The sequence below is a fragment of the Triturus cristatus genome, chromosome 1_2 (assembly GCF_964204655.1).
Source record: "Triturus cristatus chromosome 1_2, aTriCri1.1, whole genome shotgun sequence".
NCBI lineage: Eukaryota > Metazoa > Chordata > Amphibia > Caudata > Salamandridae > Triturus > Triturus cristatus.
Window position 1 is genome coordinate 591,552,251 of NC_140580.1, and position 17,369 is coordinate 591,569,619.

The following is a 17,369-nucleotide window of genomic DNA, read 5'->3' on the forward strand; positions in this document are numbered from 1 at the left end:
GTTCCCGTAGTCCAGTCGGCTGGTGACGAGGGCCTGGGTGACTGTTCTTCTGGTTTCGGTGGGGATCTATCGAAAGATCTTCCGGAGCATGCGCAGGGTGTTGAAGCATGCGGAGGAGAGGGCGTTGACTTGCTTGGTCATTGTGAGCGAGGAGTCCAGGATGAAGCCCAGGTTGCGTGCGTGGTCGGTGGGAGTTGGTGCGACGCCCAGTGCCGAGGGCCACCAGGAGTTGTCCCATGCGGAAGGGGATTGTCCGAGGACGAGGACCTCCGTCTTATCCGAGTGGAGTTTGAGACGGCTGAGCTTCATCCAGTCTGCTACCTCTTTCATTCCTTCCTGGAAGTTTGTTTTTGCGGTGGCTGGGTCCTTGGTGAGGGAGAGTATCAGCTGGGTGTCATCGGCGTAGGAGATGATGTTGAGGTTGTGTTTTCGTGCGATGGCAGCGAGGGGGCTCATGTAGATATTGAAGAGTGTTGGGCTCAGTGAGGATCCTTGGGGTACGCCGCAGATGATTTCGTATGCCGAGGAGCGGAAAGGGGGGAGGCGGACTCTCTGTGTTCTGCCGGTGAGGAAAGAGGTGATCCATTCCAGGGCCTTCCCCTGGATACCGGTTTTGTTGAGGCGGTGGACTAGGGTGCGTTGGCATACGGTGTCAAAGGCTGCTGAGAGGTCCAGGAGGATGAGGGCGGCCGTTTCTCCGTTGTCCATTAAGGTTCTGATGTCGCCTGTGGCTGCGATGAGGGCGGTCTCGGTGCTGTGATTTGCTCGGAATCCGGATTGGGAAGGGTCGAGCGAGTTGTTGTCCTCGAGGAAGGCGGTCAGTTGTTCGTTGACGGTCTTCTCGATGACTTTGGCCGGGAAGGGGAGGAGTGAGATGGGCCGGAAGTTCTTGAGATCCCTGGGGTCAGCGGTCGGTTTTTTCAGAAGAGCGTTGATCTCAGCGTGCTTCCAGCTCTCCGGGAAGGTGGCTGACGTGAAGGAGCTGTTTATGGTGTTCCGTAGGTGGGGTGCCATGATGGTGTCGGCCTTGTTGAAGATGTGATGGGGGCAAGGGTCGGCGGGGGAGCCGGAGTGGATGGTGTTCATGATGTGAATGGTGTCTTCGCTGCTGATGGGGGTCCAGGAGTTGATGGTGGTGGTGGGGGCCGTCGGGCTGGTGTCCGGAGGTGGAGGCTGGGGACCGGAGCTGTCGTGTATATCAGCAATCTTGCAGTGGAAGAACGTGGCGAGGGAGTTGCAGAGGTCTTGTGAAGGGGTGATGTCGTTGTTGTTGGCGTCTGGGTTCGAGAACTCTTTGATGATGCTGAAGAGTTCTATGCTGTTGTGGGTGTTCTTGTCTAGTCGTTCCTTGAGCAATGTCCTCTTGGTGTTCCGGATCTGCTGATGGTATTCGCGGGTGGCAGCTTTGAGGGCTGTCATGTTGTCTGTTGTCCGTTCTTTGCGCCAGGTTTTTTCGAGAGTTCGGCAGGATTTCTTTGCAGTTTTGAGGGTGTCTGTGAACCATGCGGGTTTTCTGGTGGTGGACTTGCAGTGGGTGTTCTTTAGTGGAGCGAGGTGGTCGGCGCAGTTGGTGAGCCAATGGGTGAGGTTGAGTGCTGAGATGTTGGCGTCGGGTGTGTTGGTGTCAGCAGGTGGGTTCTGGCTCAGTGATGTGGTGAGTTGGTCCGTGGTGATTTTGCTCCAGCATCTGCGGGGGATCCGAAGCGTGTGTTGGTGATGGGTGGGCTTCTTGAATGTGAAGTGTACGCAGCTGTGGTCGGTCCAGTGAAGTCCAGTGGCGTGGTTGAAGGTGATGTGGTTGCTGGCGGAGAAGATGGCATCGAGGGTGTGGCCGGCGAGTTGGGTGGGGGAGTCTACTAGTTGCTTGAGTCCGAGCCTGATGAGGTTGTTAAGCAGTGCGGCGGTGGTGCTGTCGTTGTTGTTTTCAAGGTGAAAGTTCAGGTCTCCTAGGAGGACGTAGTCTGGTGAGGCTAGGGCATGCGGGCTGATGAGGTCGGCTATGGTCTCGCTGAATTGTGTGCGTGGGCCCGGGGGTCTGTAGATGAGAGTTCCTCTGAGGGTGGTCTGGGGGTCGGTGTGGATCTGGAAGTGCAGATGTTCGGCAGTGGGGAAGGTGTCTTCGATGTTGGTCGTGATGCTGATGGTGTTCCTGTAGATGACGGTGACCCCTCCTCCTGTTCTGTTGGTGCGGTCCCTTCAGGTGATCTTGTATCCGTCCGGGATGGCTATAGCGATGTCGGGGGCTGAGGAGGCGTTCATCCAGGTTTCTGTGATGAAGGAGACGTTCGGGGCTGTTGTGTTGAGGAGGTCCCAGAGGTTGATGGCGTGCTTGTGTACGGAGCGGGTGTTGAGGAGGATGCACTTGAGGTGGTTGTTGCCGATTGGTGGGCGTGGAGCGGTTTTGGAGGCAGGTGAATTTGCAGGCTTGACAGGTGAAGGGTCCATGGGTGCGCTTGGGGGTGGCTTGGAAGCAGGTGGGCGGTCATCCGGTGTTGAGTGCGTTGAGGGCGGTAGTGTCGTATCTCAGTCGGTTGGTTTGGGTCCTGCGAGGTCCAGGGGTTCTGGCGCTGAGCGCGGTCCAGGCGTGGACGGGCGTAGACAGGCTTGCCTTTGGCGCGCCTTCGGAGCGCCATTGGTGCGCCCGCTGCGCGTTCGCGTGTTCTCCGCCATAAATGGCGTAGTTGAGTTTGAGTTTGAGTTTAAATCATTTCTTAAGCGCACGTACACTTGGCAGTTTCATGGCGCTGAAGGTCACTGAGCCTCAGAGAACGGGGATGGCCAGGAGACATAGGGAGAAGTTAATCTGGGAAAGCCTGTCAAAAAAGAAAGGTTTTTAGTGCCTTTCGGAAAAAAGAGTATTGTGTGGAGGATCTGAGGGGGGCTGGAAGGGAATTCCAAAAAGTGGGGGCCGCAGTGGAAAATTTTGAGCCTCACCATTTTTTGCGTCTAAAACGAGGAACAATCAGCAGGTGTTGAGAAGATGAGCGGAGATCCCTTACGGGAACATAGGATTTAATCTCAGACGAGATAAAGGCAGGGGCGGAGCCTAGCTGGGCCTGAAAAGTGATACAGCCCATTTTGAACTGGGAGTGCTCACGAATAGGGAGCCAGTGCAAGGATTTAAGAAGCGGGGTGACATGATGGGATTTGGCCAAATTATAGACTAAACGGACGGCCTGGTTTTGAACTAACTGTAGTCGGCGAACGTTGTATGCTGGCATGCCACAAAATAGGGCATTGCCATAGTCTAACCGAGAGATGACCATGGCTAGTACTATAAGTTTTAGAGCAGCAAAGGAGAAAAAGCGAGAGACCTTACGGATAGTGCGGAGTGAAAGAAAGGAAGAGGACACGACTGAGTTCACCTGGGAATGCAAAGTGAGTTGGTCATTGAGTTTGATACCAAGTGTTTTGATGGAGGAAGAGGGGGACGGAGGGGGACCAAAGGAAGGGGGCCAAAAAAGGGGGGACCAGGGACTGGTGCAACCACCAGTCAAAACCAGTTCGGTTTTATCTGGGTTTAATTTCAGGTGGTTGTAATTCATCCAGTCCCGAATAAAAATCATGATGGATTGAAAGTTGGACAGGGGGTCAGGGGATTGAGATAGGGAAAATATCAGCTGGAGGTCATCAGCATAATTAAATACGGAGACCTCCATTTGCTGAAGAGCAAAGATGAGGGGAGCTATATAAAGATTGAACAATAGTGGGGAAAGGGAGGAGCCCTGAGGGACCCCACATGAAACCCAACGTGGTTCAGCCGAGAAGTCGCCCAGGCGCACCGACTGGGTACGATCCCTTAGGAAGGAGGACAACCAGACAAGAGCCGAACCGCCGATCCCAGCCGCCCCGACACGGGAGAGAAGAATGGAGTGGTCCACTGTGTCGAAGGCGGCGGAAAGATCAAGAAGGACCAAGGCCTGAGGGAGATTGGTGTCCATACCTTCTCTGAGGTTGTCAAGAACGGACAACACCACAGACTCGGTGGAGTGAGCGGGGCGAAATCCAGCCTGACGGGGGGCTAATACTCGGTTTTCTTCCACGTAGACGGTGAGCGTTCTGGTCACATGTCGTTCCAATACTTTCCCTAGAAAGGGTAAGAGGGAGATGGGGCGATAATTGGCAAGATCAGAGGGGTAAGCGCCAGGTTTTTTTAGGATTGGAAGAATTATAGCAGTTTTTAGAGTGGGGGTGACAATGCCCTGAGACAGGGAACTGTTAAGAAAAGTGAGCGGGGGTAACACACAGGTCGTGAAGATGTGCCTAAGGATGTAAGCAGGGCACGAATCTAAAGGGGAACCTGATTTGACCAAGGGAAGAAGAGAGAAAAGATTCTTCTGTGAGGAGGGGGAAAGAATCAAGACGAGCGTCTACGGGAGGACAGGGAGGATTGAGAAAAGATGGAGAAGGGGAAGGGATATTGGCTTTGATTTTTGCAATCTTGTCCAAGAAATAAGTATTCAGGGAGTCACATAAAGACTGTGACGGAGAAGGTTTAAGGGTGATTCTGTCAGAGTAGGCGAGATTGTGGACTATAGAGAAAATTTCTCTGGCCTGATTCTCTGCGGCTAAGATTTTTGAGGAAAAATAGGCCGTTTTGATAGTAAGGATGTTTTTTTTATATTGCAACAGAAGAGAGGAGTAGTGGGCTTTGAGGTTGGGACAGTAATGGCGTCTCCAGGCTCGTTCAGCACGGCGGACGCCGCCATAAATGGCCAAGTGGGAGGGAGGAGCAGCTGGGAGCGGGGCTGCGAATGGGAAGGGAGGTGAGGATACAGAAGAGAAAGGGGGTGGGGCCGCAGGGGAGCAGCGGCGGGGAGGAGTGCACAGGTGGGGAATCGGTCCCAAGGGGCGGCGAGGGAGAGAGAAAAAATACAATCACAAAACTGTGGCAAAAACAGTCACGGGGCAACAGTACAGTTACAGGGCACAAAATAGAGGAGAGCACAAAATACTAGTTAGCAGAGGACGCGAACTCGCGGCAGCAGCGGTGATAACCTGAGCGCACTCACGAGGAGCCGTGCGGTACGTGGAGCGACCGGCCCTTCAGCAGGGACAAGAGGCCTCGCAGTCTCACAGCCACTCACCTTGACTGCAACTGAAATTTTGGGGTCCTAGTACGAATGTCCTGGAGTAGCTGCTGCAGAGGAAAAGCCCTGAACTCCACTGTGTCCAGGATTGGCCCAATAAATGGAAGCTTCTGGAAAGGAATCAGGTGGGACTTTAGTTAATTTATAATGAACCCAAACAATTTCAAGAGTTCTGCTGTCATCCTGGGGTGGCCCAAGACTGACTATGGCGAGCCCGCCTTCAGTAATCAGTTGTAGAGGTATGTGGAATACAGAGACTTCCAACCTCCAAGCATGAGCAGCGATCACCACCATTACTTTCGTGAACATTCAAGGAGTGCTGGTGAGGCCAAAGGTCAGCATGTTAAACTAAAAATGCTCCTGGCCCATCATGGAACACAGATGACACCTGTGGGACTGCAAGACAGCTATATGTAAATATGCAATCTGCAAGTCTGAGGACACCATCCAGTTGCCCAGGTCCATAGCAGACAGGATCTGGGCCAACCAGAGCATTTTGAATTTGTCCTTCCACAGAAAGGCATTGAATGGTCAAATGTCCAGGATAAGCCTCAAGCCCCTCTCCTTTTTCAGGACCAGCAAATAACGAGTGTAACAAACCCCGCCCGTTTACTAGTCCGACACCTTCTTGCTAGCACCCTTTGAGAGTAACAGGAATACTTCCTGTAGCAGAATGGAAAGATGCTTCACCAAAATACGTTCTGGTCTGGGGGGGAAGGGTAAGACAGGGAGTGGAGAAAAGGCAGGACAGACATTTTGCACTATTTGCAAGACTCACTTGTTGGGTGTCAGGGATCCCCAACCCAGTAGTTGAATCCTGCACTCCACTGGCTGTGCATGTGCCACTAAGGGCACACCAAAGTGTTTTTTGACTATTGTAGCATGGGGGAGGATTTGGACGTCTGATGCCGCGCTGACCTGCACAAAGCCTGCCAGACCCATGTCCACAACCTTGAAAAGACTGGCTTGTCTGCTGCATCACTGACTGGGAAGGCTATCGCTGTTTAAACGTCTGTTCTCTGGAATAGCCTCTGAACTTCAGGAACTGATGCGGAAACTGTTTGGCAGGTGTCAACAGCCCCAAGGTACCCAAGTAGCTTTGCTGTCTATAAAGCGGTCCAAAGTGGCTTTCTCTCCAAAGATGCGGGACCCATCAAAGGGCATTCCCATTAGTGAGGCCTGTATGTCCCCCAGAGAATCCAGTGGACCACATCCAGGAATGCCTATGAATGAAACCACTCATATAGACCACCCTGCCCAGGAAATCCATTGTATTCAGACCGTCTCAGATAACATACTTGGCCCTGTCCTTTATCATCTGTTCCAAAAAAAAACTAAGATCTTCTGGGACAGCCAGCAAGATCTCTCAGGCCATGACCTAAAGGGCATGTGTGTAGCAGCCCAGCTGACAGGCTTCACTCACAGATCACAGTGCAGCCTGTCAGAAAAAACATGCATTTGCCAAAAGCATCATTCCTCTTGGATTCTCCATTCAGAGAAATGGTTGAAAATTAATTTGGTTTCTTTTTACTAGTCTATAACATCTGGCCACCTGCCTGCCAATTCACAGGAGAGTATTATTATGGTTTCCACCAAGTAGCCATCAGGGTATCTGTGAGGGCATCATTAAATAGAAATAAGGGCTCAGAGGTTGCTGACCCAACCTGGGCCCAGAGAAGGAATGGCCGGAGGAGCAGATTATTTGCAGGAGAGTAACTGATGATGTCCTGAATGTGCAGGAAGATCGCTCGGTCTCCCAAATTGTTTCTACATTTTGCCAACATGAGCAGAACCAGCTCATTGAACCCCCACCAACATGCACACTCCAGCGACTGCCACCAGAGAAGGACAACAGACTTGTGATGTCTTGAATTTATGTGCACTGGTTCACACCAAAGACTGGCGAAAGAAGCTAAAATCGCAGAGTGCGGGGGCGTGGCTTGGCTCCAGCCAAGATGGCCGTAACCTAGGTGAGCTCCGACACTGTATACCCACCATCTGCTCTTTATTCCTGCACATGGAATGCTACGCAGCCCCTAAATAGACGCCCTGGGTGTCCGCTGACCCCATGGATGCGTAGCTGAAGAAAATCGACTTACGGAACCCATTGCTGAGCGGAGGCCAGGCCTGCCATTCGTGGAGCACACTAGGCCGAGGTGAGTCACAAGGGGGGCCTGAGAGTGCCAGTGCGGTTGGGACAACCGCTCTCCCTCTCTCGCAGGAACATCTGAATATTAGAGTGGAGCTGCCAACCAGAGTGAGAGGGGTGCGGTGGCCGGATTCGGAGGCAGGTATCTGTGGCCTGACAGTGATGCAATACGCTGATCCGCGGTTCCACCCATAGGAGATCAGATGCCTGGGACGGGACATGGATGACCAGGCCTCCCTGGGGTGCTGTTGGGGACCACCGGTGGTCCGACTGTGTCAGCGGTGTCGGCTGGCTCCGGACACAGAGGGGCCCGGTGGGGGCAGTCATATCAAGCAGCAGGGGAAAGGGCGCACGCCCTGTTTGCAGGCATTGAGGCTGTCCCAGGACGTGGAGCGGGTCACAAAGGGGAGGCATTGGTGGAAGGGAGCTTCACTGAGACCTATGGGACATTCGATAGATGCAGTGCTGAGCCCTGCAGAGTGGTCCACCATTTGAAAGTGACGGCAAGGGGACTGCTTCAGGCCGTCCTTGAGACTTGGGAGTAATAATTGTAAAGGACATTGGAGAGACTCCAGCTGGGCCCCTCGGCCGATGGAGCCTGTGTGGCAGTTCTGAATGCCAACCCTGGGGGGGGCTTAGATTTCTGGCACAGCGCTTCTGCTTGGCCTTTTCTGTCTTGTGGACCTGCACTGGGGAGCTGGATGAGAGGAGGTCTCAACGGCGCCTGGGGGGCATGCCCTGGGGGTGCTTGGAGTGGAGTGCCTTCCCCCCAATCTTTTCTGGCAAACTGTCCTGCTGGCGGCTGTGTCTGGGGGTTCAGGATGAAACCAAAAGGGCAACTACCACCACAATCCAACAAGGTGGACAAGTATGCAGTTCCAAGGCAATAAGCGGAGGGTGTGGGGTCTGTTGGGGGATTGGTGGAGCGAGCTGAGCCCTCTCTGGGGGCTATTATGGTGGCCATTCAGGACCTTAAGACCTCGCTGGAGTCTAAAATAGATGTGATCACAATAGACATTGGCCTTCTACGTGCGAACCTCCAAAACATGTCTGAAACGGTGTTAACCGCTGAGCCCAATATCCATGCTCTCCAATCCACATCCAAGTAATTGGAAGACCAAGTACGCAGTCTCACAAAACAACATGAAATCATGGCCACCAAACTTGAGGACCAAGAGGGTAGGGCCCGCCGGAATAACATTAGAGTGGTTGGAGTCTCAGAGGGGTCGGAGGGACCCAGCACAGACGTGTTTATTGAGAACCTTATAACCAATTTCCTGCGGCCCAAGCACCTCTCCAAAATTCTTTTCAGCTGAACGGGCACACAGGGCGCCGATCTCGCCGCTGAAGCTGGGGGCTCCCCCATCCACTATTATTGCCATGATCTACAATTGCTCGACAGGGGCGCTATGCTCCAGGCTCACTGGGGGAATTGAAATACAAAAACGCCATATTGCGCTTTTTCCTGGACTTTAGGATACAGGTTCAACGTCATTCCTGTAGTTCTAAGGAAGTAAAGAGGGCACTTCGCGACAGAGAGCTGAAATACATGATGCTGTTCCCAGCCAAGCTATGCGTCCAGGCGGAGGGCAAAACATGGTTCTTCACTACACCAACAGTGGCATGGGACTGGCTGGAGGACTGGTGTATCTCGGAGGGGAGGATCCCTTGTGGAGGCAGGAGTGGGTGCCCCCGGGCCGACAAAGTGAAGATGCACCAGCATTCAGAAGTGGCCAGACAATTGGTGGCGTGGAGGAAGAGGCACAGTAGAGGTATCGACAGACACTGGATGAGTACCTGATTGTATTATATTTGGGGCTACTGGTGAGACTGTTGCTTGGATGGGCTTCGGAATTCCCTATTAAGAGCCACTATTCGAACTCTGATCTCTTGGCTGTCTTGTGAGCCATTCTCCTGTTTTGTGGATGGGGGGACTCTGCAGAGCAGACTTGTAAAAGTTCATCTTAGTGGACTCGGGGACTGCATGAACAGATAAAGAACTGCAAATAAATCTGTTCTATGGGCAATAACTATGGGTGACACTAATGATGGTTCCATGAAGGGTTTATGAGGGCTGTAAGCAGTTGACAACGAATTGGTAGAGTGGCCATGCCTTGACACGTTTGCTGTTCAGTTAAGGGCGACATGCACTCTGCAAATTGGGATGGTGGGCATGTTTTGACCCACAGTGCAAGGTAGCGCGTGGGGAGGTTTATGGGAATATTATGCCATTGTTTTGTGTTCAAAGTTATGCTCAGAGCACTGACCATTTATGTAATTGCATGGCGGGTCAAGGGTATTAGGGGGCCAGACCATGGGGAAGAGGGCGGTCCAGGACCTGATCCATGTCTTGGGTGGGAAGTGCTTGCATCATCCCACAAAATGGAAACACAGGCCCCCGCAGACCAAAAAATGATGTCTTAGAACGTGAACAGTCTGGGCCCTAAGATTAAACATACCTTGGTGTTGCAATTTATCAGTCAAAATGCCCCAGGCCTGGCTTTTCTGCAAGAAACTCATCTGATGGGCCACTGTTGTAAGGCCCGGACAAATGGGGCTATAACCTGATAGCACATGCAGGCTTCAGTACAGGGTCTCCGGGGATAGGTATCCTTCTGAAGACCTCCACACCATACACACCTAGTCAGATGTGGTGTGACTCTCTGCGTCTTAGTTTAACAGACAGGAGTTTGGGAAGTTCAGACGCTCAGCATATGCTCTGTCTATGCACCACCTAAGCTTCAAGGGGACACTTTGTCTGCCCTCGGCACCTCCCTCTTGGATCTGCAAGCTGGGACATTGGTTATGGGGGTGACATGAACGATGTGATAGCGCTGGGGTGGGGCATGTAGCCAGTAAGGGGAGCTATGCAGGGAGGGAGCCGACTTCAGTCCTTTACGACTGCCATCGGTATGGCAGACCTTTAGCGGATACATCATCCGAATTAAAACCTGTCGGCCAGACATGGCAGCCTCTCCCACCTGGATTACATATTTACCCATCACGAAGGTATGAGTCGATTTAAAGACATGACACACCTGGTGCGTGGCATCTCCGACAACTCCACTGTTTTGGTCTCCCTGTCAAGTCCAATCAGGGAGACGGTTTTGCCACCAAGGGTAGCGTCTTGGCACCTGAGAGACAGGAGATTCCAAAACTAGGTGACAGAGTGCACAGCTCAGTATTTTTTGGTCAATGTGGGTTCTGTAAATTCGGCGTGCACGTTGTGGGACGCTTTTAGGACTGTGTTGCATGGACACTCTCAGGCTCTTACTGGGATTAAAAGAAAGGATCAGGTTGCCCAGTGAGTAAAATTGGAGCAAGATATTATGTCCCTACAGTGGGAGGAAACAAGAGGGGAGGTCTTGGATGATGGGCTGACCAATAACATTAGATAAAAACAACAGGAGTTAAGAGACCTAGTGGAAAACGCTGCCTTGGCTACTCAGAGGTGGCTGTATGGTATTGGAGATAAAGCCAACAAACTCATCACCTGATTAGATAGGCGGGATAGAAATAGAAATTGGGTAGTCGAACTTGAGTACCACAGGGGAGAAATTCACACCTCTAGGACTGATGTAGCAGAAGCCTTCGCACAGGACTATGAAAACCTACTCCAATGAGGCCCTTAGGTCCAAAGAGGATTGTGCGGACCTCTTGAAGGACCGTGCGCTTAGCGTCCTCTCTCCAGAGGACCGAGATGCATTGGCCGGTAGTTTTTCAGGTCCGTTGGGTCGGCTGTTGGTTTCTTGAGGAGGGGTTTCACCTCTGCCCATTTCCAGTCGTCTGGACAGATGCTGGTTCTGAGGGAGGCGTTGATGACACATTCTAGTTTGGGTGCGATGGCGTCCCTGTGGAAAACGTGCGGTGGGGAGGGGTCCGTTGGTGCTCCTGAGTGAGTTTTCTTCATGGTCGCGGTGACGAGCTCGATGGTAGCGGGATCCCAGGACGAGATGGTAGGCTTATCGGCGGCGGCGGGAGGCGTCCGGCGCTGGTTCGCTGAAGTTGTCGTAGAGGACCTTGATCTTCTGATGGAAGTAGGAGCTGAGCTTGTCGCAGAGTTCCTGGGAAGGCATGGCGTCCGTGGCTTCGCAGGTGGGTTTTGCGAACTGCTGTATGACGTTGAACAGCTCCTTGGGGTTGGATGCGTTGTTCTGGATTTTGTCTTTTATGAAGGTCCGTTTGGTGTCTCTTATGTGCTGGTGGTATTCCTTCAGGGTGCTCTTGTGTTTGTTCTGTGCTTCCTTGGTTTTCTGGTTTCGCCAGGTTTTCTCTAGGCGTCTGCAGGAGCGTATAGCTTCTTGAAGTTCTGTGGTGAACCAGGCTGCCTTCAGAGGCCGTTGTTTGGTGGAGAGGCGGAGGGGAGCGAGCTTGGTGGCGCGGCAGGAGACCCAGCAGTGAAGTTCCTTGGCTGCGAAGTTGGTGTCAGTCGTGGCGCTGGGGTGGTTTTGAAGGAGGGTGGTGATGAGGAGCTCCTCTGTGACCTTGCTCCAGTTCCACCGTGGCGGGTGCGGGGGGGGTTTGGGTGCGGTGGTGGTGTTGAAGGTGAAGTGGACGCAGTGGTGGTCCGTCCAGAGGGGCTGGGTGGTGTGGCTGAAGCGGATGTTAGTTCCTCCCGCGAAGATGGGGTCGAGGGTGTGACCCGCTCTGTGGGTGGGCTTGTTGACGAGCTGCTTCAGTCCTAGGTTGTCGAGGAGAGTGGTGGAGTCGGGGTCATTGCTGTTGTCGAGGTGGAAGTTCAGGTCACAGAGTAGAATGTAGTCCGTTGAGGTGATGGCGTGGGGTGTGGTGAGCTCAGCGATGGGAGTTGCGGGCTGGATGTGAGGTCCTGGTGATCTGTAGATGAGGGTGCCGCGTAGCATGGTCCTGGGGCTGGTCTGGATCTGGAAGTGGAGTCGTTCTATGTTGGAGTGGGGGTCACTCGTGCTGGATGTTGAGAGTTGGAGGGGGGTTTTGTGTGCAATGGAAAGTCCTCCTCCTGGGCGGCGCGGGCGGTCCTTCCTCTGGATCTTGTAGCAGTCGGGGATTGCAGTGGCGATGTCAGGGCCGGAGTTGGCATTGATCCAGGTTTTGGTAAAGAAGGCGACGTTGGGCGAGAGGGTGTCGATCAGGTCCCAGATTTCTACGGCGTGTCGGTGCAGGGAGCGCACATTGAGAAGGATGCAAGTCAGGGTTTCGGTGGTGCATCAGGCGTGCCTTCGGTGGTCGTGGGAGCTTTGTCGATGGTGAAGGATCTGTGGCAGGGTCTGCACGAGAACTGCCCATGGGTGGAGTTCGGCGAGGATCTTGTGCAGTCGCCGTGTCTGCCGGGATTGAGTGCGTGGAGGGTGGTTGAGTCATAGCGGTGGGGTCTAGGAGAACCAGGGTTCCTGGCGCTGGTCGCGGTCAGGTCACAGACGGGCGCAGACAGGCTTGCCTTAGGTGCGCCAGCGGCGTGACCGCGCAGCGGTTGCCATATGTAGGTGAGGGGGAGGGGGGTGGGAGCAGAGGTGGGGAGGAGGGAGCAGGCTGGATCGCAGGGGCAGCTGCGGCGGGAAAACTGACCAGGTGATGCAGGGAATGCGGGAGAAAAAAAACACACAGTAAATAAAGAAAATGCAGAGGCAAACACTGAGGAGCAACAATGAGGCACAAGGGGTAAAATACCTTGAAAATGGATGAACTGCAGGCAGGGCGAACCTTGTGGCGCAGGGACGGGCTGCCGGCTCGAACCCTGCTCAGGAGAGGGCTCTGTGCTGGGGCGGTCCGGCTGGAAGGCGGAGCTGCTGGCCTTGAACCAGAGGTCAAGGTTTCAGGCCTGGCAGAGTGTGAGGTCTATTAAAGCTGGGGATGTCCTAGAAAATATGGGAAGATTTGAGGCAAATTGAGCAAATATACAGAATCCTGAGTGTGCGTCAGTGGCTATGAGGGAGAGGCGCATCCTCCATTTGCATTGTTCTCCATCCTACCTTGTGCCTGCAACCTCTTGTGTATTATTAGATTATTGCGTTCCTATCTGCAACGAATTGTGGCTAGATTCTCTTCACAATGACTCACTATGTGCATGTTAATTATGTAATCATTTATGCATACTGAGCAAATGTTCAATAAAAAGACTATTTAGAAAAGAAAAAAAAAATCCGGAAGTGCCAGGATTTGCCCAATCAGTGCAAGCTTCCCCAAAGTTCTTGCCACTGCAATGTGCCCTATGCAAAAAGAAGAAGGTGGGGACACCTTCCAGGGTTGCTGCACCTGCAAGCGCTTCTGCTCATCTGTTCCACTGTGGCTCGAATGCTAATGTGAAAGCCTAACAAATGTCTATCATCTCAGGCAAAACCATCATCTGAGCTGAACAATGACTGTGAACTTTAAAAAAGATTTTTGTGGGATCCAGACTTTAACAAGTGCCCAGTCTAAATACAAATGTCAAGTCATGGAAACACAATCATAGAAAGTAGAAAAGGTATGGGTTATAGAAACCAGGGAAGTTGTGGTGTTCCCATAGTGAGCCAACATGCACGCTTTAATCAAGTCAACTGAGTAGATCAACGCATTAGTATGCAACATTTCTTATGTGAAGTATTTCATTTTGGTGGGATTAAAATACTTCTCTGGGCAGTGAATTATTATGCCCATCAGTGGACGCTTTCAGTTCTGAGTCTCCCTACCCCACAGTAGCGCCCTGAGAAAGTGTTTCACTGCTCACTACACTGCGAGTCAAATGCAGAGAGGGTGTACATGGTCCAGTTTGCACAGCCATAGTAGGACGGATGCCAGGACATCAAAGGTAAATGACCTCAACTGACATGGTTGAGGTCTATTAGGCCCGGTTAGCGCTTTGGCCCCCCAAACCGAGCCTGGCAACATTCATCCACCAATATCCATGCATCCAGAATGTACCCACATCCCAGCATTGATCCATCCACACACCTATTTGCATCCATCTTCTAACTGTGCACTCACACTCACTCATTTACTCAACCATCCACTGTTGCATGAAGTCGCATCTATCCAATCATATATTTGTTGGTATACATCCGTCCTTCCATTGATCCATCCCCTTGCCTGCATGTGGCCATACGAGTATTGCCGACCTACTTGTACATTACTATCTGTATTCATTTACTCGATCATCCACTGTTGCATGAACTCACAGCTATCCAATCATCTTTTTATTGGTATAGATTCATCAGTCCATCCATCACCACATTTGCATGTGCCCAAAGAAGTGTTGCCTGTCTGCTTGCTTCTTGTACCAGTATGTGCTATCGGTTTTTACATTGAAACATATAACAATGCAGTCATTGCACAATGTGAGCCACACCTATTGGCTGTTATTTATAGGTTAGCATGCAGGTTAACTACTCCATTCCTACAACAGCGACTTGTCTAGCTTTTGCTGATTTTCTGTATACTTGCCTGCAGGGTCGCTAAACTTGTTTTTGGTACTTGAAACAGAAAATACTATGACAGTTACCGTATTTCATTATACAACCGATTACATACCATTGGCAGGAGTTTCTACATGTCAAAAATGTATATGAAAGTATTCAAGGTTGGTTACATATTTGCAACTCTTCTGTTTTACAAAACACTAACATTTAACTTGGATCAAAACAAATTACAACAGTTAAAACAGGGCTAATTATTCAACTGAGAAACACCAAATATGTAATCATGATTTTCACCAAAGGACTCATAGTTACCATATTACGTGTATCCAGAATGCACATCATTCCATCTGGGGCCACTGATGCCAGCCAGCTTTGGTCTGGTGACATACAGAGGGCTCCTGCCCCAAGCTGATTTCCCTGGACTGCCTTGGTAGGAGTGAGAGGTGAAGCACCACTGGAGTTCTCCTTTAACCAAAAAAAATCCCCACAACATTAGAAAATAGCATATGCAAAACGATGACCGTTGTTTACTAGTATCAGCGAAACAAATAAGGATCCTCAACATGACCGATTATAAGCATGTTCACTGTAGTGCAGCGGCGGCCGTCTCAGGTAAGCGCAGTGGGGTGGTGGGGCGGTGAGGCGGGGCAGGGGGGGGAAGTCAACAGACGACGCAATAGGTATTATTTATTTATTTGATTATACCTATTCCGTCGTTTGTCGACTCCCCCCCACTCCCCACCACACTGCCCCCGCCCCACCGCCTAACAACGTTTACCTGTGTTGGCTGCCGCTGATGTTTTGTATATAAATGGATACCGCTGGACTGTGTAATTTTCTTTGAAATAGCTGAGCGTATCTTCCTTTTTTATGTTTTCATTTTCATTTCAATGGTGAAGCAAACCTGCAAACGTATTCACCTGTATGATCACTTGGATTAGACCCATTCATGAGAGTAAACTCTCATGTCACACTCCCCTTCTTCACTTTTCCACCAAATATCTCTGAGAGAAAACACAACTAATAAAACATCGTAGCAGAGAGATGTGTTGTTTTAGGGCTTGAGGAGTACCTATTTAATTAAGCCGATGCGTCACTAACAGATCTTGCATTACATTACTTACATGGTTCTTAACTAAGAAATATGGTTTTAAAACCCATAATTCACAGAAATGATTAGTTATGATTAACGAGAATGCCACAATGCAGATGGAATATGAATTTCAACCAATGTAACCCTAGAATTGTTTTACATGTGTTTCAACAGGCAATATCAAAATATGTAACTACTGCTGGTATATGGAGGTGTACCTTATAGAAAATAGTTAACTTGAGGAAGATCTGAAGGTGTACAGTATTAAATGTACCTACTGAATAAAATCAATATAAAGAAATGGGACAGATTACTCAAGAAGCTGTAGATCAGAAATATTTGAAATCAAGACTCCGTTTCATTTAATATAGTTCAGTCGTTCAGGATGCCCAATGTTTGCAGACGTTAGATAGACCACAGTTAAAAAATTGTTGTTATTTGGTATTTTAAGTCAGTGGCATTGGTGCCAGAATGTGTGGTGATCCAATGATCCAATGAAGATTAGTTAATTATTAAGTAATAGTCATCATCTTATAATCATAAAACCCCTAATTAAAGGTAGCATACAAAAAAATATTTGCCTTTTACTTCAGTCTCCCAAAGTACCATATTTAAACCCAAGCAGCAAATTGAGAGAGAAACCATTTTATAGTCAACCACACACAGATGATCATTCCAACCAAAGCTATCTCTGCCGCCTACCCTTGACTTCCTAGGAATTCTACTTTTAGTCTGACTTGGATGCTGGACAGCACAGTCCAGTGCTTCTGCATTCTATGGCAAACACAGCCTTGTGTGCGATCAGCCTAGTTGTAAATAAGGAGTACAAACTGCCCACCGAGCGTTTGCGATCTACCTGCTATTTTGTTATATAACATATGTACTAATAGGTGATCAGTCATATGAGGTCCCAGAATTGTCTGCCGATTGAAATCCAATTTGGTAAGTCGCTATTTGCGACCTTCTTCAATTTGCCATCTACGCAGAGATGGTAACCTGAAATGTAGAGCAGAACATGATTCCTATTGTTTGCATTTCTAATGAGAATTTTTTTTAAAGCAGCACCTGTTGCTTGAAGGAAAAGGTGCTACTTTAAAAAAAATCCATTCAGGAAGACATTGGGAACTGTAGGCAGAGTTTACCTAGATCACAGTCTAATTTCCCCGCGGCCAACTGACACAATCCCCAAACGGGAAGCAGTCCAACAAAGACAGTTTCCCTTTTTTAGGTCTCGCCTAGCGTTGCAGTGCGAATGCGCTGCCAACGCTTTACGAGGCATGCAGTATATACTGTAGTGTGGGAGCTTCGTGGAAGCTCTGCCCACTCTCTGCCCATTGGCTTTTGTCTTAAATGCTGCCTTCCGATTGGTTTGAGGCTTGTTAGTCCCTCCTCATTCATCATTTGTATCCTTCCACAGCTATTGGCCCCTTTACTCCTAACACTATTTTCTTCCCTGTCTTCCCACCCCACCGCCCCTCCCTCAGTCTGTGACTTCTCACCCTCCCCCGCCCCCCACTCCCGTTCGTGTTTTCTTGCCTGCCAGCACTTCTGTTTTCATCTTTATTATTGCCACCTTGAAATATGCAAATTCAAGATGCGTGCTGTACAAAAACTTCTCGTGTTTAATGAACTAGATTTTAATGTTACTCTAAATATAATAAGAC

The 17,369-nt window shown here is 50.5% G+C and overlaps 1 protein-coding gene across 1 annotated transcript in view; it reads right to left on the bottom strand.

Annotated features, from left to right (window-relative positions):
- The window catches only part of CFAP43 (cilia and flagella associated protein 43), a 638,428-nt gene that overhangs the window by 420,005 nt on the left and 201,054 nt on the right, over window positions 1–17,369 (bottom strand). The window contains exon 15 of the mRNA XM_085607024.1: window positions 14,925–15,077. Coding sequence (XP_085463150.1) covers window positions 14,925–15,077 — 153 coding nt within the window. The remainder of the gene's footprint in view (window positions 1–14,924; window positions 15,078–17,369) is intronic.